This window comes from Ursus arctos, unplaced genomic scaffold (genome assembly GCF_023065955.2).
Source record: "Ursus arctos isolate Adak ecotype North America unplaced genomic scaffold, UrsArc2.0 scaffold_15, whole genome shotgun sequence".
In the NCBI taxonomy this organism is placed as follows: domain Eukaryota; kingdom Metazoa; phylum Chordata; class Mammalia; order Carnivora; family Ursidae; genus Ursus; species Ursus arctos.
The window spans coordinates 28,794,214-28,816,697 of record NW_026622819.1 but is presented as its reverse complement, the minus strand read 5'-3'; the positions used below and the strand labels follow the sequence as shown (position 1 = coordinate 28,816,697).

The window sequence follows — 22,484 nt, the reverse complement described above, 5'->3', positions numbered from 1 at the left end:
ACTCATTATTACTTTGGACAAACTGCCAACTTTCATTTTAGTTTTCTAGTCACAAAAGCACAAGGGTCTTTTAGAATGATTTTTAATGTCTTCTAATTACAGGTACAAAGCATTTCCATACTTTTCCAATTTAATAGTGATAAAAATCAGGCAAAGTATCATCAGCTCTATTTTAAAATAGGAAATGGGGTATATTTATTACATGCCAGGTACTATACTAAACACTATATAAGAAGTGTCTTATCTAATCCTGTGACAAACCCAGGAGAGCAGTGCTATCATCACCTGAGGCTAGAAGAGAGAAGTTTAATAACTCCCAAGGTGACCTAGACAGTAAAGAGCAGAGCCAAGGTTTGAACCCACATGGGTCTGACTTCACAGCCTGCTTCCTAAATCCTAACCACTGTATTCTGCTGTTTAAGGATAATCAGATACATGTTCTTTCCTAGCATAGCAATGCTTTTAGCCTGAACTCAGCCTAATTATTTATAATCATGTAAACAACTATTGTGAAATTATACAGAAATATTAAACTTTTGATGTCTATTTCCATATTATGATCCTAGAATTGCTCAAGACTCATGTCCATTTCAATGTACATTTCCCTCCTTCAATGCTGTAAGAATCTGTACAAGACCAATAATTGTTGAATAAAGTTTTCAAATACCTAAACTACTTGGTAATAGGCTAAGAATCTGTTTCTTATTTACTTATAATATAGATTCATAGTTGTAATTAAGAAAAATGTAAGCACAATTTTAGTGAAGGGTAGCTACCAATTTTTTGAATGGTCCAATAATGCAAACTACAAAAGTTGTTCATAAAAATGTATTTTTTATTTCATTAAAAAACAAAAAACTGTCCAATATCACTCCCCTCATGCAAAGAGCTCTCATGTGAGAGTCTTCAAATTTTACGTTTTTTCCATTCTGGCTCATTCTTTGCTTCCTCATCATCAGATTCAACTTGGGCAAACATGGTTTTGGGCTGAGTCCTAAAAGAAAGTTAATGAAAAGAGGAAAAATTTAGTCAGCAAGTGTTTACTAGATTAGACTTTGCTACTTTGCAAGTGGAAGCACATCTGGGGAATCAACTATATCTCAATTATTAAATAAATATCAATCATTAAACTTCTGGCAAAGAAAAAGATAATAGAAATTTAATTTTATTCATCAAAAGAGCCAAAGATTCTCTTAAAGATTCCCCTCTGGGGCAGGCTATGTATGCTGTCCTTTTCTTAAATAAAATGAAAGTACATCAAATTCAGTACAATCTCGTATATTCATGACCACCCTCTACTTCAAACATCAGGCTCACTGGGACTGTTTGGGAGTCCAAATTATAGTCACCAAGCAAGAACACACATGATCTTTATTTACAGCTCTCTGTGTTGTTCCTAGACTTAAGTAGTCCAAATACATGTGATTATGGTGCACATGAACAGGAGAATTTGAGATAATCACTTCCTTATTTAATGAGTCTCAAGTAATAGATAATATATAGAGTAACTTGAGCACTGCCAGAAAAAATAAAACAACAAAACAAACAGATGGCCATTCTCTCCACCCCAACACCCAGTTCAACGCACAGAAATGGCAAGCATTTTAGGATACATCACTAACACCACTGTTGTAATACTGACACACGGTATATGAAGCAATCTTTGCGTTAGGATGTTCTGTGCTTTATAAACATACCTGGTTCAATGATTTTCCTTTTTATATCATTTACACAGAAAATAATTTCAAGAATATGTGAAATGGTTATAGTTCATGCTCCTTCTGGTTATGTTACTGCTGATTCCCTTTTAAAAACAGCTCTATCACATTACGAGGAAATGTTTTTTGAAAGCTTTTTTATTTTTTAGGTTTCAGGAGTAGAATTTAGTAATTCATCACTTACATATAAAATGCAGTGCTCATCACAACAAGTGTGCTCCCTAATGCCCATCACCCATTTAGCCCATCCCCCCACCCGTTTGTTCTCTATCGTTCAGAGTCTCTTATGGTTTGCTCCCCTGCCTCTCCTTTTTCTTCCCTTCTCATAGGTTCATCTGTTTTGTTTCTTAAATTCCGTATATGAGTGAAATCATTTGGTACTTGTCTTTCTCTGACTGACTTAGATCACTTAGTTTAATACTCTCTAGCTCCATCCACATCATTGCAAATGGCAAGATTTCATTCTTTTTGATGGCTGAGTAATATTCCATTATATATATACCACATCTTCTTTATCCATTCATTAGTTGATGGACATTTGGGCTCTTTCCATAGTTTGCCTGTTGTTGATAATGCTGCTACGAGCATCAGATCACGGTGCATGTGTCCCTTCGATCTGTATTTTTGTATCCTTTGAGTAAATACCTAGTAGTGCAATTGTTAGGTTGTAGAGTAATCCTGTTTATAACTTTTTGAGGAACCTCCTCCATGACTGTTTTCCAGAGTGGCTGCACACATTACAAGGAAATATTAAAGCACTATATCTGAAGATGATATATCTTAGCTTACATCTTCATCTTGAATTTAATTCATTATATCAAGGTAATTCCAGAATGCTAAAATAATGACAACAACCATTCCTTTTCTTTGACAAGTAAAAACAGGGTTAAAACCTTATGTTACTTGTTGCTGTCTCTTTATTATCCTGGGAAGAAGTTAAACCATCCACATTCATGCTGATGTTGCTCTGATGCACGCCAGGTACTAGAATTCCTTGTGCATAAGTTAGTCACAATTCCTGTCTCTCTAGTGACCCACACACCTACCTGGAACCCAAGGTGTCCCCACACACAATCCAGTTGGTTGAAATTCTTGTCACTTCAAGACACTGTTATGACATCTACAAACAAGTAACAGCTCTAATGTTTCCAAAAACAGCTGCAGACTTTCATAGGTCATGAGTTGCTGAGTTACTAGAAAGCACCCCCCGTCCTCACACTGGCTCTCTAACATGCGATAGTAGGGCAACTCGTGCCCATTACATATTTCATCTTCTTTTTTTTTTTTTTTAAGATTTTATTTATTTATTTGACAGAGGGAGAGACAACCAGCGAGAGAAGGAACATAAGCAGGGGGAGTAGGAAAGGAAGAAGCAGGCTCCCAGCAGAGCAGGGACCCCGATGCGGGACTCGATCCCAGAACCCTGGGATCACGCCCCATTCTGAAGGCAGATGCTTAACAACTGAGCCACCCAGGTGCCCCTACATATTTCATCTTCTGACAAAGATGTGGACCACTGAGGTACGGACAAACCCACATGGGAACAAATTTGATTTAAAAATCCTTTTGAATTAGATGTTTAACTTCTAAAGAAAAAAAAATAACATGGTCTTGTAATGATATGCTTCAGAAGACACCAGCTCATCAATGTTAGTTGTAATGAGACTTAAGTACTAAGAAATTTTAATGGTGCTTTTTTGGGTACAAAAAAAAAGAAATTAAATGACAGATCACAGGAAGAACAGAACTTAGAGCTTAAAAAGACTGTTTCATTTAAGTAATTGCTCTCATATTCTACCTACTTCGCAAAAGTATTTTTTGCAAGTTGGTGGCTAACTTGAAGGGCATAGAATCAATGGAACTATTTCACAGGGAGCAGAAAGGGCGTAATGAGTGTAAAGAGGCATGGGGAATGTTTTGGGGGGATGGAAATGTTCCATAACCTTCACTGAAGTGATCACATAGGTGTATACATTTGTCAAGTCTTGAAATGGGTGCATTTTGCATTTTATTATACATAAATTATACTTCAATAAAATGGATTTATAAAGAAAATCAAAACGAATGAGTAGAAGGAAAGGGTAAACATAATAATACAACACTCAATTTCCTAGTAGCCAAGACAAAGAAAAAAGAAATATATTAGTTTTCAAAGGAGATACCTTTCTCCCCCAGCACTAAACTCAGCAAAATTCGCTGAGTAACTTTTACACCAGGATCACTTAGACTGTCATGCTGAATTACCAGACCACAACAGTTTATTCCCTGGTCCTCTCCAGGTATTTTAACCTGGGGGATATGAATTTGTTTGGACGGTAGAATGGTCTCTTTGAGGAACTCCATGAAATTTAGTGTTTTAAATTCCATTTTTTTGAACTAATAACAATGCTGCCAGCAAAATAACCATATTATGTATATGCAACATCAAATTATGACATTTAGCTTTCAAACAGCCAAGGAGAATCTAGTGTCCAAATTTTCCCAGCAGTGCTTGCATATCACTTTATCTTTCATTTTATTGGCCAGGTAGAATACCTGAGTGTAAGAAGTAAGGTCCTTTCAAAAAATGGTGCTGGCAAAATTGTACCAAATGCAATAAATAAAACTGGACCCTTACCTTACACCATATGCAAAAATTAACTCAAAATGGATCAAAGACCTAGACCTAGAGCAAAAACTATAAAATACTATGGAAAAGCTTTATGACATTGGATATGACAATGATTTCTTTGATAAGACACCAGAAGCATAAGCACAAAAAAAGCCCAGGTAAATTGAACTGTATCAAAATTAAAACCTGTGCATCAGTGGACACAATCAACAGACTGAAAAGGCAACCTATGAAATGGGAGAAAATATTTGCTAATCGTATATTTGATAAGGGATTATATATAAAGAACTCCTACAACTCAACAATAACAACAAAAATGGAAAAAAAAAACAAACCCCAAACAACACAGTTAAAAAAAACAGGGCAAAGGACTTTAATAGATATTTCTCCAAAGAAGATAGCAAAAGACTAACAAGTAGATAAAAAGAGTCTCAACATCCTTAAGCATTAGGGAAATGCAGAGCAAAACCACAATGAGATAATACCTCATACCCACCAGGGATGGCTACTATCAAACAAAAAACAAACAAAACCCAGAAAATAACAAGTATCAGCCAGGATGTGGAGAAACTGGAACCCCTGAACAGTGACGGTGGCAATGTAAAATGGTGACGCCTCTATGGAAAACAACATGGTAGTTCCGCAAAAAATTAAAAATAAAATTACCATGTGATCTAGCAATTCCACTTCAGGAAATATGCCCAAAAGAACTGAAAGTGGGGTCTTAAAGAAATATTTGTACACCCATGTTCAATGCAACATTATTCAGAATAGTCAGAAGGTAGAAGCAACCTAAGTGTCGTGGATAGGAGAACAGATAAACAAAATGTGGCGATACGTACAATGAAATATTATTGAGCCTTAAAAAGGAAAGAAATTTCTGGCAAATGCTACATAGATGAACCTTAAGAGCATTATGCTAAGTGAAATAGGCCGGTCATAAAAAGACAATACTGTGTCATTCCACTTATATGTGGTACCAAGGTAGCCATATCCATGAGACAGAAAGCAGAATGGTGGTTGCCAGGGACTGGATAGAGGGGGAAAGGAAGAGTTCTTGCTTAGTGAGTACAGAGTTTTAGTTTGGCAAGATGAGAAGAGTTCTGAAGATTGGCTGCACAACAAAGTGAATACATTTAACTCTACTGAAATGTACACTTAAAAATGGTTAAGAGAGTAAGTTTTATGTATATTTTACCAAAATTTTAAAAAATGTTTTTGTTTAAAAGAAGAACCAGACTCTTGGACTTGGGAATAAGAAATAATGAAGCTGCTTCTAGAATAAATAGGAGTCACCCTGGAGAAGGCCTTAGCCTCCAATCTGGGGTCCTGCCTAGAGCAGTGCTTCTCCAACCATCTGTGGTGCAAGGCCAGACTTTGTTTTCTAATTTCCAATCCCTTCAAACAAATACTATGTTTCTAGAAAAATAAAAAGACTGCAAAGTACAAATTCAAATTTTTATTAGATTCCAAAAATGTATCAAATTGCTCCACAATTTTCTAACTGCTTACTCTCAATTCCTATACTTCTCTCATGAGTACTGGTTGGTAGAGCGCACTGAGCAGCACCGTGGGAACACCTTCCGTCCCAGCTGGGGAAAGAAAGCAGTGGAGCAGGGCTCTGAAACCAGGCTGTGGAGTAGGATCTGTCTTCTTAACATCAACTTTGACACACAATGAGCTTCCTTTAACTGTAGGAATGTACTTCTCACCTTGGGAGAAGCCGGCCCTGGATGATGCCACTGAAGACGGGGTGAAGGAACGGGGTTCAAGGCCGCACTGTCACAGGCCCAGCCCTGACAGAGCAGTCTTTAATCCCTGGGAGTGAGGCATGAGCAGGTGAGGGGAGATGTGGCCCACAGAGAGGAGTTTCCCTTGTTCCAATCCGTCCTGCCCCCAATACCAACATTCCCACAGCACCGTTCACAGCCTTCCCTAAGAGCTATATGTTGTTTGCTGAATAAAGACCAAGTTCTTCAAAAAGGAGTATTTGACTTGCGTACACTGAACATCTCTATCTAGTCTAGAGAATTCCAGCGTTTTACAGAAGCAAACTAAGAGAATTACAGCTCTAAATCTTGCAGCTATTCTTTTCTTTTCAGTAACTGTTATCTTTAAATTTATTTCCAACAGTTATTCTTGTGAAAAATTTTGGAAACTCATATATGAGAAAGACCCCCCCAAAAAATTTAATTCAGATTTTCTAGGACATTTAAAATGGATTTCTTCAGTCACTACTTTTTAAGACAATGAGAAACAGAGATGATTAGGCAGAGTTAGGAATAGAACCGAAAGATTTCTTCCCTAGGGGATGGCCTAATTGCCCTTGACATAAAAAACTACTATAAAAATAAATCAACAATGCCAAGTAGGAGTAAAACGACACAGCAAAAAACAAAACAAAACAAAACAAAACAAAAAACCAAAAAAACCCAAAAACAAACCAAAAACCCCCCCAAAAAACGCTAATGGATTTAAAAACACTTAGAAGTTAGTCCAGAAGTCCCTGCTTTTAAAACCAACAGGAAACCAACAAATAAACAACAACAATAATACTCCCCAAGTCTCTATTAACATTGTCACTGGCTACAAAAGTGGATTCCTTTCTGGGCTGCTTGAAGAAACAGAATTTGTACACTGATTTTAACACAGACTTTGTTGGGTCCTTCCATAATGAAGAGTAAAACAAACCAAACCAAATGGGCACTGAACACATGGCAGGAACTCAGGAAATACAAATATAAATAAAAAATGAGCAAGAAATATATTCCATCACCTTGAGAAAGCATTTCCATTTCTGACCCATTACCCTGTCTTTTTTAAAAAAAAATATTTTATTTATTTATTTGTCAGAGAGAGAGCACAAGCAGGGGAAGGAGCAGGCAGAGGGAGAGGCAGGGTCCCCGCTGAGCAAGGAGCCTGATGCAGGACTTGATCCCTGGGATCATGACCTGAGCTGAAGGCAGATGCTTAACCGAATGAACCACCCAGGTATCCCTATTCCCGTCTTCTATTTAATCAGTTCCTCCAGGATTCTATACCTCCTTTCTCAAGAGACAGGAAGTTGCTAACTCAAACTTCCAGCCTCACGGAAGATTTATTCAGTTGGCCAAAACAAAAGCCTATAAAGAGACTGACTTGAAGGAAAAGGGGGAACATTCCATTCAGCCAAGGGTATAATCACTGCAGTTGCTCGACAGGTCAGTAGGGACATGGTAAACCTCACTGAGGACCAGCAGAGTAACCCACCTTACTGAAATCAGCTTATCTAATTTACTGGTTTATGGCCCATACTAATCCATTTTTCTAAGTGTTAACTGAAAACTTTAACTTACAGAAGGCTGATGTGAAACTTGTTTTCCAGTTTGATTAACTCACTTGGTGAATAGTAAACATTTTTCACTTGACTATATATGTCACCTTGTTTACTAGAGTTACTAAGAAAAGGAGAATAGATTACATATCAACACAGTTATTGTTATGAACCATTAAATAAACCAATCAGAGAAGGGCTGAAAGGTTTTTTGTTTCATTTTGTTTAGCTTCAGTAAACTCTGCATTTGCTAATAGTTATTATTTCATAAGCAAAGATAAAAGCTTAAGCAAATGTCTTTCTCAAATCTATCAATTCTGATTAGATGATACTATGTGCTGAATAATTTTCCCCTTGGGACATCTTTCAAACTGAATTCTCAGATATATTTGTACAAAGAGCTTTCCCAGCAATCGTGTGCTAACAAAAAAATGTCAGAAGCCCAACAAAAACTGAGTCCCACCTTTAGTGTTCCCATGCAGAGGAATTTTGTGTAGAATAGTCAGTAATGAATGAAGATTCCCCCTGCAATATTCTGTGAGGGCATTTCTGGGGTGCACTGCTTGCGCAAGAGATTCAAACTGTCAGCAGGGCTGTCTTCTCTCTTCTGACTAGGCTCTAACCTAGGGTTTCTACACTCCCTCACTAGCGCTCAGGCCACAGAAGAATTTCAGAATGTTTTCAGCTGCAATGGAAAGTGCACGGGTCACATTCTTTTTAATTATGGATATTCTTCTGATATGATTCATTCAAAAAGCATAAAGCCAGTTGCAGGGTCACAGAAGGAGTATGAGGAGAAATCACTTCTAATATTCAGTCATCAGTATGGGAGTATAAACCACAAGCTTTTTTGGCTCAGGGCCCATTGTTTATTATGAGGGAAAACCTCAAAGCCAAAGTCAATTATAGCCATGACTTGACAATCTGACACACTTGTTAACCCTGTTAGAATGAATACAGTCCAGATGAACTGTGACCCAGTCATCACAATTGCAGAATTATTAAGATTAAATAAAGGGCTTGACCAAAAGATTCCACTTGAAATGGGCCCTTCTTTCTGGTGAACAGCTAATCAAAGATAATTTTTTTTTAAATATTAGGGATGAATAAGATGATGAGAAGCAACATGATGTTTCTAGATAAAGAATGTTCTATTTTCTTCAAAAAATGAACACATAATATTTTGGAAAATAGATAAACATATTTCGGACTCATTAAAGAGGGCACCACTAACTCATAATGCTGGGTGTGTGAGTTCAAAGCCTGGGTGAGGGTAGAAAAAGGGACAAATACTGAAACCTGTGGAAATGGGAAATAAAAAGAGAAAGAGAAAAGACAGGAAACGGAAAACAAAAGAACCCTCTAAAATCACCATTACCTGCCTTATCACCAAATGGTTAAACAAGTCAGAAGGAGAAAATCTTTGAAGAGTACACAGGCCTGAGGCCGCCCAGGTGTCATGGGCACCCTCTCTCAGCTGTATAGCTGGGCGTTACTGTAGCCCTGCTCTCTTCACACACCGGGAAACAGCCTCAGGCCATGTCAGCGAAGCACACGACGAGAATGACACCCCGAAACTTCTGATTCTTAGTCTAGTGTTGGGGTATGCCATGCTGGCTCACACGGTAGTCTTTTCAGCTTCACTAGTACTCAATTTTTTTTTCATGACTGCCATCAGTTGCTTGGTGATGAGAAGCAGTACACTGTAGTTGTTGGGAGCAGAAGCTTGACTCTGAGGCCAGACTGCCTTCAAATCCCAATTCTGCCATCTGCTACCTGTGTGGCTTTGGTCAAGTTACAAGCCTCAACTTCCTCATCTGTAAAATGGGGAAATAATACAGCCTCCTTCATAGGGCTGTTGTGAAGATTAAATGAATAATATAAAGTTCTTAAACAAGGCTGGCATGGTATAAGTACAATAAAAGTGTTGTTGTTATTACCCTTTGCTTTGGCTATCACATGTTCTCACTTTATATAAAAAGTATGTTTTCAAAAAGTTGTATGTAGAATACATTTGGTAAAATAACTTACAAATTAAATACACACAACACCTTGCTATTTAAAAAAAAAATACCGGGGGAAATTATTTGGTTATGTAAATAATCTGTCTTCAGTATAAATCTCTATAATTGGAATAATTTATTCTGTACGTTTTCATTTTCTAGGGATAAATCATTTGTGATTTGTGCTTTACTTTAGTGCACAAAATAATCACCTGGGAAACTTGTTAAGATGCAGGTTTCCAGCCCCAAGTTCACAGAATCTGAGTTGGTCTGAGGTGCAGTCTAGAAAACTGCATTCTAACCCCCTACTCTCACCCTGGACTCTGGCACGAGGCAGTCCACAAAACCACTCTGAGAAATGCTGGCCCCTACACAAGAATATGGTGGACAGGGACGACCAGTCACCTAAATATAACTCAGGGAAAAAAACTGCATTTCCCCCTGTGGGTTTATATCTCTTCTTGGCAAAAATAATATATAAACCTTTACTCACTCAAAGAACGACCTCTTTAAATACTGCCTACTAACTCAATATGACTTTAAATGGATCCTTCATACATGGGAATGATATTTTAACACACACACATATATCCAAGTATCCCGTATCTGACAGGACATGCACACTGAAAACTAAACTGACTGAACCAGAAGTAATGGCAGTTTATCTGGCAAGAGAAGTGACCATGGCTGACAGAGCTGTCAGGCTGGCAGGCTGCTGGCCAGGGTCCAGGCTCCCACACACGTCCATCTCTGTGTGATGTGTAAGCTAATAGCATTCTGGATCTATATCCTGCCCACTCTCTAGCCAGCTCCTCTTCCCTCCCTCCACAGCCACTTCTTTTAACAAGAAACTGTAATTGAATCTGACCATGTGTGGTTGAACAAGAGGCCTCTGTGATCCTGCTGTGTTTTAAAACTTCCATGGCTAGTACATTGCTAGTGCCAGGAATGAAACTCGAATCCTCCATCAACACAGGTAAAGTGTTTAAAGACCCTCTGTTATCATCACTGGAGAACAAAGGTGAGTATATGTCATGTGCAAGCAGGGAGATTTATGTAAATGTCTAATTGGGCTTTTCTGTGATAAAGTGAGATATAGTAAATCTTCATTTCATCACTGACAGAAGTCAATTGCCGTGAAGAAAAACAACCAGACACACATTCTCAATTACAGTGACCTTTACAAAAAGATCCTTTTAAATATTAGCTTCCCTTCAAAGACTTTGCCACTTGGCAGTAAATAGTATACTCTAGCAGGTGAACACAGGAGAAATAACACTGCGACTCTGGCTAACAAATCACATGCCACAGACAGTGCCATGAACTTAGTTAGTATGCAATAAATGGAAGGTGACAAAATTGGGTGGAAGGAAGCAGATGGGAGAAATGCAGCAGCAGAAGGGTATATATTAACAGACAGCGCAGCCCTCTGCAAAGCTCACTGGTTTAGGGATCGAGAGAGCTGACGGAAGTGCCAGCTGCAATCACCATGGACCGCAAGCTTCAGTCTCCTCACATGTAGGGTAAAAGACGGGACAGTACCTGTTCTCCCCACTTCTCAGAGCTAATATTGAAGCTAGCACATTTTCAACTGTAAATATAACTAAACTACCTATAATGCAGGAAAATATCATTTGTTAATGCTCACCAAAAAACAAAAAGAACTTCCGCTTCAAGTAATTCAATTTAAAGAAAGCTGAAAATCTGGATGAATGAATCCCCAAGAAAATATTAATTACTGAGCAGACTCAGAAGAGTTGGAAAGTCCAAACAGAGTATTTACCATGAGGGGACGGAAAAGAGAGAAACTAAGAAATTACTATTTACCCTCTCCTCCACAAAAGCACCAGGTTTTGACAGTTTCACAGGTGAATTCTACCAAATCTTTACAAAGTAGATAGATTTAATGGTATTAAAAACAGTTTGAGAGTATATGTAGAAAAGCATACAAAATTTTAATGAAGCCAGTCTGACACAGGACAAAGAATAAACTATAACTATGTGAGAGCCATACCAAAGATGCAAGGATAATTCAATATGAGGAAATCCAATAATATACTTCATCATATTCATTGATCAAAGTAGAAAAGTCATATGATCACTTTCACAGAAATACAATAAATGAACCCAATAAAATTCAGCATCTATTTCAGATGAACATGTCTCTGGTCTTTGTATGGTGTTTTCTTTGCATGGGATGCTTTTCCCTTGGATATCTACATGGCTCACTCCTTCATTTCATTCAAGTCAAAAATCACATAGCAGAGGTTTTACCCCAATCACCGTATCTAAAAAAATAGTAACCTTTTCTCCCCGCAGTTACTCTACATTCTCTTATCCCTATTTTAGTTTTATTCTTTGCACTAGCTATCACCTAAAATTTAGGGACTTATTTATTGCCTGTCTCTGCCAACTTGAATATAAGTTCCATAAAAACTACTATATCCCATAATCTAGAATAGTACCTGACCTACAGTAGGTTTTCAATAAATCATTATTGAATAAATAGAAGAGAAAGATATTGATTCATCCTCAACATCTTGTATGTATGAGTTTTCAGAAATTATGCTTTATGGAGAAATATCATTAAACTGAATATGAAATTGCCAATATTTGATTTTTTTCCCCACCTATGAAAAGGGCAATTACCTGATTTAACCTAATGGAGTCACTCCTTTAAGTTCAAATTAAGAAAAAAATGTGTGCTATCATGATGTTATTTAATATTGTTCTGGCAGTATTAGTCAATACAATTAGATAGGATAACTTATCTTACAAAATTGGGCAACATCTATTCATGATAAAAACTCTCAACAAAGCGGGGTTAGAGGGAATATACCTCAGCATTATAATGGCCATACATGAAAAACCCACAGCTAACATCACATTCAGTGGTGAAAACTGAGAGCTTTCTCTCTAAGATCAGGAACAAGACAAGGATGTCCACTCTTGTCACTTTTATTCAACACAGTACTAGAAGTCCTAGCCACAATAATAAGACCAGAAAAAGAAATGAGGCATCCATACTGGTAAAGAAATTAAATCATCACCATTAGCAGATGACATGATACTATACATAAGAAAATCCTAGAGACTCCAACAAAAACTACTAGAAGTAATAAATCAATTTAGTAAAGGTGCAGGATATAAAATTAATACCCAGAAATCAGTAGTTTCTAAACACTAATAATAAAGTAGCAGAAAGAGAAATTAAGAAAACAACACCACTTACGATTACACCAAAAAGAATAAAATACCTAGAAATAAACTTTACCAAGGGGTAAAAGACTGTACTCCAAAAACTATAAAACACTGATGAAAGAAACTGAAGACAGAAACAAATGGAAAGATATTCCATGCTCATGGATTGGAAGAACAAACATTATTAAAATGTCCATATTACCCAAAGCAATTCAATGCAATCCCTCTCAAAATACCAACAACATTTTTCACAAATCTAGAACAAATAATCTTAAAATTTGTATGGAACCACAAAAGACCCCGAATTTCCAAAGAAATCCCAAGAAAAAAGAACAAAATTGGAGGTATCACAAAACCAGATTTTAAGACATACTACAAAGCTGTAGTAATCAAAACAATATGTTACTGGCACAAAAATTGACACATAGTTTAATACAACAAAATAGAGAACCCAGAAATAAACCTACACTTTAATGCTTAATCAATCCATGACAAAGGAGGCAAGAATATACAATGGGGAAAAGACAGTGTCTACAATAAATGGTGCTAAGAAAACTGGACAGTTACATGCAGAAAAGGGAAATTGGACCCCTTTCTCACACCATACACACGAAAAACCCCTCAAAATGGATTAAAGACCTGAGACCGGAAACCAGAAAAACTCTAAAACAGAATACAGGCAGTAATTTCTCTGATATCAGCTGTCCAACATTTTTCTAGATGTGTCTCCTCAGGCAAGGGAAACAAAAGCAAAAATAAATGAATGGGACTACATCAAAATAAAAAGCTTCTGCACAGCAAAGGAAACCACCAACAAAACTAAACGACAACCTACTGAATAGAAGATATTTGCAAATGACATATTCAATAAAGGGTTAATATTCAAAATCTATAAAGAATGTATAGACTTCAGGGGCGCCTGGGTGACACAGCGGTTAAGCGTCTGCCTTCGGCTCAGGGCATGATCCCAGAGTCCTGGGATCGAGCCCCACATCAGGCTCCTCCCCTAGGAGCCTGCTTCTTCCTCTCCCACTCCCCCTGCTTGTGTTCCCTCTCTCGCTGGCTGTCTCTATCTCTGTCAAATAAATAAATAAAATATTAAAAAAAAAAGTTTAAATAAAAAAAAAGAATGTATAGACTTCAACACCAATTGCCTCCCCCCAACAATCTGATTAAAGAATGGGCAGAGGACCCGATCAGACATTTTTCCAAAGACATACAGATGGCCAACAGCCTAATCATCAGGGAAATGCAACTCAAAACCACAATGAGATATCACCTCACACTTGTCAGAATGACTAAAATCAAACACACAAGAAACAAGTGTTCGTATGGATGTAGAGAAAAAGAAAAACTCATACACTATTGGTGGGAATGTAAACTGGTACAGCCACTGTGAAAAACAGTACGGAGGTTCCTCAAAAAATTAAAAATGAAATGCCATGTGATCCAATAATTCCACTATTGGGTAATTTACCCAAAGAAAACAAAAACAATAATTTGAAAAGATACATGCACCCCTATGTTTATTGCAGCATTAATTACAATAGTCAAGATACGAAGCCACCTAAATGTCTATCAACAGAAAAATGAATAAGAAAGATGTGAGATACACATATACACAGTGAAATACTACACAGCCACAAAAAAGGATAAGTTCATGGCATTTGAGACAACAATGGATGGATCTGGATGGTATTATGCTAAGTGAACTAAGTTAGAGAAAGACAAGTAGTGTAGGATTGTACTCATCAGTGGAATCTAAAAAAACCCAAACAACAACAACAACAACAACAAAAACCCTACAATGAATAAACAAAAAACAGAATCAGATCTATAAATACAGAGAACAAACTGATGGTTGCCACAGGGGAGGGGGTTGGGGGCTGGGCAAAATGGGTGAAGGGCAGTGGGAGACACAGGCTTCTAGTTATGGAATGAATATGTCACTGGAATAAAAGGCACAGCATGAGGAACATAGTCAATGATGTTGTAATAGTGATGTAACAGGCGGAGGGTACTACACTTGGGGTGAACAGAGCATAATGTATAAACTTGTCAAATCACTAAGTCGCACACCTGAAAATAATGTAATATTGTATGTCCTCTAAACTCAAATAAAAAAATTTTTAAATTAAAATAAAAGTAAATTAAAATAATTAGAAAGGATGAGGTAAACTGATCATTATTTGCATATGATACAATTTTATGCCTGGAAACTACAAACAAACTGAGTGAAAAATTACTGAAAACAACAGGAAAATAGGGTAAATAACTGTATATAAAACAACTACCTATTATACATTAATAATACACATATATGTGGCCACACAGCACTTCCATATACACAGGAGTTACAAACTCAGCAGAAGAAAACATTCTATTTACAATGACATAAAAAGATAAAAATAACTAGAAACAAAATTAAAAGAAAATGGGAAAGATCTATATAAAGAAAACTTAAAAATACTACTGAGATACAAAGAGACATGACTGAAGAGAAAGATGTACCCTGCTCTTGGTTTAAAAGAACCAGTTTTGTAAAACTCAATCTAAATTAATATATACATTAACTCAATTCCAATACAAATATCACCAAGAATTGGGGGGAGGTGTTTACTAGATAGCTTAAAGTCATGGAAACCTGCAAAAATAGAAAAGTTTTACTGAGAAGAAGAATGAGAACAGGCAGCCCTACAACAATGAAAACAGTCTGATACTGCTACTTGAATAGACCAAAAAATAGAGCACAACAAAGAGCCCAGAAATGGGTTCAAATTCATATGGAAGTGCAGCGTGTGTAACGATATGTTTTCAATTCAATGAGGAAAACTAGATTATCCAATTAAAAAGTGTTACAGCAACTAACTAACCACAGGAAAAAATTAAATTGGAGCTCTATTGTGGTAGGCTGAAATATCTACCTTAAATCCCTGGAAGCTGTGAATATGACCTTATTTGGAAAAAAGGTCTTTGCAGATGTGACCAAGGATTTTAAGATGGGGAGATAATCCTGGATTATCTTGGGTGGTCCCCAAATAACGTCATGGCTATCCTTGTAAGAGAGAAGAGGAGACCAACACAAAGCACAAGGCAAAGCGAGGACTGAGAAGAGCCTGGGATAATGTGGCTCTGAGCCAAGCTAGCCAGCAACCTCCAGAAGCTAGCAGAGGACTGGAACAATTTCCCAGAGCCTCCATATGGAGTGTGGCTCCCATGACACCTTGATTTCAGACTTCTGGCCTCCAGAACTGTGAGAGAATTCATTTCTGCTTTTCAGGCCACTGTGTTTGTGGCAATTTGTTCCAGTGGCCACAGGAAACGAATATACCTTTCTCACTCCCTTCACTAAAATAATTTCAGGGGAATAAAAGATTTAACTCTTAAAAAAAAAAGGTATTAATGGAAAGATGGGAGAACCTGAAGAATTATCTTGAATGCAGAGGCCTTCCTAACAAAACATAACTCAAGAAAGAAAAAATTCCTAAATCTGCTACATTAAAATACATTTGATAGCAAACTGCTCCAAACAGGTTTGTGTGTGTTTACATGCAAAGTAAATTACTGAGGTATTTCCATAAATACTGAAATAATACCGCTGATTATTGGGTGATATTAACAATATATAATTGATAGGAAGTTGCCAAAGACCTTACTTACCATTGAAGAGAATTAGAGACTGAGAAGATAACTTTCAGAACCTACTGGATAGTAAGTCCTTGCTAGAACCCAGGCCAGGAAGCTGGCCTTAGACCTTCCAGACTATCGTTCAAACTTCTAACAACTAATTATTTTGATGAGGTTCTAACCTAAATATCATATGTAATTTTCATGTCTGAGATTTTAAGGAATACATGCACAGTGAAAAAAATCCAGTAGTGCTAATGGGCAGACTATGGAAGGCCCCTTTCACTTCTCGCCTCCCACCCCGCCCCCCTCCCCTCTCCCCACTCCTTTGTTCTCCTACTTAAAAGATACCCACCACCCACATTTCTTGTATTTTCTCCCAGAGGAAGTCCGTGTTTAAATGATCAGATATGTGTGTAGGTACATCTACTGTGTTAAAACACAGGTATACAGACAGCATGTTTTGCAATCTGGTTTCTGTTTTTGCTTGTTGGTCTTTTATTTAAGGAGACTGGGACACATCCATATCCATATATATATCTAGCTCATTCTTTATATTTTCTTGTTATCTTTAATTATATGGATGTGTTGTACTTTTCTGAAACAATACATCATTGAAAGGCTTTACATTGTTTTCAGTCTTCTGCTTTCATAAACAATACCGAACTTAGTATCTTTGGACATACATATTTGCCCACATGTGCAAAACTTCTGGAAATAGAATTGCCAAGTCAAAGGGTATTTGCATTTTAAACTTGTATAGATAGTGCCAAATTTTTCTCCAAATGATGCTTACTATGTTTAGCAAATTTTAAAACATGGCTCTGTTTCTTCTTCTTTCCTCAGCTAATTTTTTTGTATGTTTCTAAACAAGTTTCTTTAAGTATTAAAAACCCCTAATAGTAATAGAAAATAATGGCTCCATTAAAAACAGAAGTGTCAACAGAGGCACAGTCTATAAGCTTATCTGACTGCCAATGATGTGCTGACATACATTAGCTTATACACACACAAACGCTACACAAAAGAAGGCTAAATGCACACTAGTTAGCTGGCCAGCCTTGATATGACCCTCTTAGCTGTTGTAATATTATCCAACTAATTGTTCAGAGATGTTCCATCTGTACTGTCTGGTTATTAGTACACACTGTGAACAACCACCATTGACATTACGGAGTCAAGTCTGTTCTGTGACATGGACAGCAGAGGATGCTGCGCTCCCCACCAGAGACCCGCAAATCTCTTGAGCATTTCTGTGTGGGGTGCTTTCACTCACAACAGCAGCAGCTATGTCTCTTTGTCAGAGGGCTGTCAGCAGGTTGCTAAAGCCCTGGAAAGCTGGAAGTACCTGGGAATGTCTCCCCCACCCCCATCTCCAGCCATTAGCAAGGATCAATAGATACTGGAGAGTATAAGTACTCCAGTTACCATGCCTCTGACCAGAGTCTTCAGGGTTACCGTGCAGACTGAGCCAAAGTGGACCTCCCTGAAACTTTGCCTGATACACCCTTACTTGGCTTCATTACACTTCTCCACACCCCTATTGGTTTTCTCTATGGATGCTTCCTAATAAGCATCCTAATAATAAAGCATCCTAATTATAAAACTTCCTAGTAATAATAAGAATCTTTATATGAATCTTTTTCTCAGGATCTACTTCTAAGGAACCCAAGCTAAAACAATGTGGTTTTCTTTTATGCAAAGTAGCTCATAATGATTAGCAGATAGAGAACTGATACTGGTATAACATGTCCGTTGAGTTGGTTCATAAGTGATTTTCTTCCAGCATATTAATGTTCTGAAAAGTGATCAGGGTCCAGCTTTCTCATAATTTAAAAGAAAAATTTAATAATACATAAATACATCAAGAAAAAACCTGACTATAACTCCAATGATACAAAAATACATATGCACAAGTTTATTCACTATAGCACTGTTAGAAATTGCAAAATACTGGGGGTGCCTGGGTAGCACAGTCGTTAAGTGTCTGCCTTCGGCTCAGGGCGTGATCCCGGCGTTCCGGGATCGAGTCCCACATCGGGCTCCTCCGCTGGGAGCCTGCTTCTTCCTCTCCCACTCCCCTGCTGTGTTCCCTCTCTCGCTGTCTGTCTGTCACATAAATAAATAAAATCTTAAAAAAAAAAAAAAGGCTTCAAGTAATTAAAAAAAAAAAAAGAAATTGCAAAATACTGGAACAATGTAAATATCCACTCATAGGAGAGTGGTTGACTAAGCCATGATATGGCCATACAATGGAGTACTATGCAGCAGTGAAAAAGAACGAGAAGGAGCTCTATGAACTGATGTAGAATGATTTCTAGGGCATAATCCTAAGTTTAAAAAAAAGGAAATCCCAAAAGGGCATTTATATTATGTTATCCTTCGTGTAAGAAATGAGAGGGTAGAAAAAATACTTACAAATCCGTTCACTTGTGCAAGAAACCTACAGGTGAGGTAAACCAGAAACCAAAGAGATAGGTAGGCTACCTGTGGGGGTGAGTGGGGAAGGGACCGAGAGAAGCGGGGCATGGGAATGAGGGAACAGAGAGGAAAAGCAAGGCTTTTTTCAGACCCTGACTCCTAGCACTAGATTAATATTTTGCATATCCTACACACACCTAGAACATAGGGGAAACCCAAAAAAGGAATGCACACTAACAAATGACCCTAACTGCATTTCAAATGAACTACATAACCACTCTGACAGGAGTGGAGAAGAAAATATCTCATCCAAGTAACTATGAAAACCAGTCTCTTGACCACATACTGTAAGGCTAAAAGGACCAGACCAAACCAAACCAAACCAGACCAAACCAAACCAACAAAACTACACAAATCCTAGTTAGGGAAAATATTTCTCCCAGGTGTATGAGTCGGCAATTCTGAAACTACTTTATATGTATACTAGAAGTGAATAAGTAAATATATTGTCAGTAATGAGAGCTGGGTTTTTCATTTTTGGAGAAAGAGGTTAAAAATACAGGAAGGAGAAAGGTAAAATGAAACCAGAGGTATAGGATTGAAATCAGAGGCATCAGTATAAACTCATAGTTTTTAAAATATAAATAGAGATGTGTGTGTGTGTGTGTGTGTGTGTGTGTGTGTGTGTGTATACATAGGTGTATGTGTGTTGAAGCACAGGTTAGTGTGTGTGTGTGTGTGTGTGTGTGTGTGTGTGTGTGTGTGTTTCCAAGTTTTGTCAGCTAAGAAGCCCTAACAGAGGATCTAAAAGCAATGCTACTTCAGTAGCAATGGGCACATCGAGTACCAATGTCTTGGTTTCTAAACGCCGTTCTCAAATAAAAGAAACCTAGGCTCCTTGAAGAAGTAGTTGGTTCCAGGACTGGGGGAAGAAAACAAAGATGACTCTGGCACATCTACGGTATCAGAAAATAAGGAAGTGCTCAAAAAAAATAGAGGCACCTATCGAAAGAAGACAGGAGTTATTCCAAAGGAGATTTTTCTTGGCCAAAGCTGGGACAATTTGAGCAAAAAAACTAAATAATGATAGTATTGGGTTTTAACCCATAAAGTATTTGAGTCCATACTGATACAAAAAATTCTTGAAAAATAAGTAAATGTGGAAGAAGGGTGATTCTTCCTTTTAGAACTCCAATTAATAAATGTGGAAGAAAGAAAAAAAAACAGAAAATCACCACTCGGCAAACACCACAGTCATAATTGCAGCAGGCGAACTACCCACGGGTAATAAAATTAGAGAGCCAAAGTTTAAAGAGAGGCAGAATTTGCATAGTCATAAAAGATATTACCCCCAAATAACTTATTAACTCAAAATGGACAGTAACTTTACAGTGGAGAAACTTGGCAGACACCACCTTAACCAGGTGACCAAGGTCAGCATCACCAGTTGTAAGACATCCTGATATGGCATCCTTGATATGAGGCACCAAAAAGGATACAGCATCAGTCCTGGGTCATTTTTGCCAAAAATGCACAGTTTCATTCCAATTGTGAGAAATATCAGATAAACCCAAACTGAGAGAGGTGTACAAAATAACAGAGCAGTGTTCACTGAGAGTGTCAAGGTCATGAAAGAGAAGGAACTCTAGAAGACTGTTGAGATTGGATGAAATTAAGGAGAAGCAACAACTAAACGTAACATGGGATCCTGGACAGGATCCCGGAACAGAGAAAAGACATCAGTAGATAAACTGGGGAAAATCAAATAAGGTTTGTAGCTTCATCAACAATATCGTAGCAATGTCGACTTCCTGGCATTGCTAAGTAATTGTATTGTGGTTTTGTAAGGTGTTAACATTAGGGGAAGTTAGGTGAAGCGTATACATGAACTCTGTATTGTTTTTGCAATTTTTCTGTAAGTCTAAAATTAGTTTAAAATGAAAGATTAAGAATCCAAAAATTCTACAACACCACCTTTCTCTAGTGTAAATGTACCTGGTTTGGAGGCTGTAAGAACCACTACATGTTCACCCATGTTGAGCTACTTGAGGGAATCTGCGCCGCAGGCTCCACTCTGCCTATGTACGTGTTACTTACATACACAGCTCTGCAAATGAAAAGCAGTTCTTAATGACAGACCTACAAACCGCTCCTCTTCTTCTGCTTTTAACCCTCTTCAACTAAGATAACGCATACGGGTAGTGCTCTTCCTTTCTTCGTCAGAGGTAGAATGGGCTTCACATAATAGGTTTACACTAGGCCATTAACTGATGGAATTTACCTACTGTAAAAATTCACCATTTTAGAGTCCTAAGATACAAACAAATGCCTAGGTTCTGAACTGTGACTACTTGGCTTATTTTTCATGCTCAAGAATAAAACAAGAAATGGAGAGTTAGAACCTCAAAGTAGCCATTGTTATATTCTTTCCAATTCATTAAACATAATAATTTTTCTATTTTAAAAGGCTTTTTCCTTACTTAGAATATGCTGGAGAAACCCAATACGGGTTGTCTTCGGCTGCTTTAGCATGCCGCAGAATGGCTTCCCGGGGATTGCTGTCATCAGTTTTGTCCAAAGCAATGTTCTTCACAATGTATGACGACAGAGTGCCCCCGTGGGTTCCAACCCGGCCGCCACGACCTGTTTCCAAGAAAAAAACACAAATCAGAACTGGAATGAGCATGACAATATAGAAGTATAACCTTGCACGCCCTGTACTTACCTGAAAAGGTTGAGAATCCTTCAATGCTAGGTTCCAAGGTGGCAGGTGAAATGAGCAACAAGAGTGAGGCCAGAACTTCAGGTTTACCCAATTTTTGTCATTCCCTATGGAATCAAGGTTTTGAGCACTCTGGGGCTTCTTCAGATCTTGGCTTGAAGCACACAAGTCTCAAGAGGACTTCAGTATCATCCCTTCAGCTTTCATTTATCATCATCACAACCAAAGGAGGAAATCACCAAACCTTAACTTCCCCATAACATTTTTAAATGGAGATGTTTTTTGATATGTCTTAGCTGTTTAATCTACACAGTGATATAAATGCATGGAAGAATTACAAATATTTTGCCATATATAGGCCTTGAAAAGATTCCTTGGGCATGAACACTTGAAATTCAATTAATATAAATAACCAATACTGGGGCATCTGGATGGCTCAGTTGGTCAAGTGGCTGACTCTGGATTTCGGCTCGGATCATGATCTCAGTGTTCTGGGAGGGAGCTCCTAGGCGGACTTGCGCTCAGCAGGGAGTCTGCTTCAGGATTCTCTCCCTCTGCCCCTTCCCCCCGACTTGCGCACTCTCTTTCTCTCTCTCTCAAATAAATAATATTTTAAAAAATTAACCTATATTTGTTAGATGCCTATTTTAGTTTTAAACAAATATATCTTAGGGCTTTCCATCTTCCAAGTGCCTTGTAGCAGGAAAAACAAACAAGCTGAATACACTGATTCACATTATTTTATGGTACTGGAACTGCTCTAGTAGACAGAAAGCTCCGTAAGGGCAGGGATTTGCTCCCTGCTGGATCCCCAACAGCTAGTCTGGTGCCTGGTACTCAAAAATGTATGACTTTTTTTTTTTTTAAG

General features: G+C 37.7%; 1 protein-coding gene across 2 annotated transcripts in view; it reads right to left on the bottom strand.

Moving 5' to 3' along the window:
* Nucleotides 1-817: 817 nt before the first annotated feature.
* The window catches only part of WDR70 (WD repeat domain 70), a 299,029-nt gene continuing 277,362 nt past the window's right edge, over nt 818-22,484 (bottom strand). For both annotated transcript variants that reach the window (XM_026506841.4, XM_048224312.2), the window contains 2 exons: nt 21,375-21,537; nt 818-994 (listed from right to left, as the gene is read on the bottom strand). In XM_026506841.4, coding sequence (XP_026362626.3) covers nt 907-994; nt 21,375-21,537 — 251 coding nt within the window. In that variant the 3' untranslated portion in view covers nt 818-906. The remainder of the gene's footprint in view (nt 995-21,374; nt 21,538-22,484) is intronic.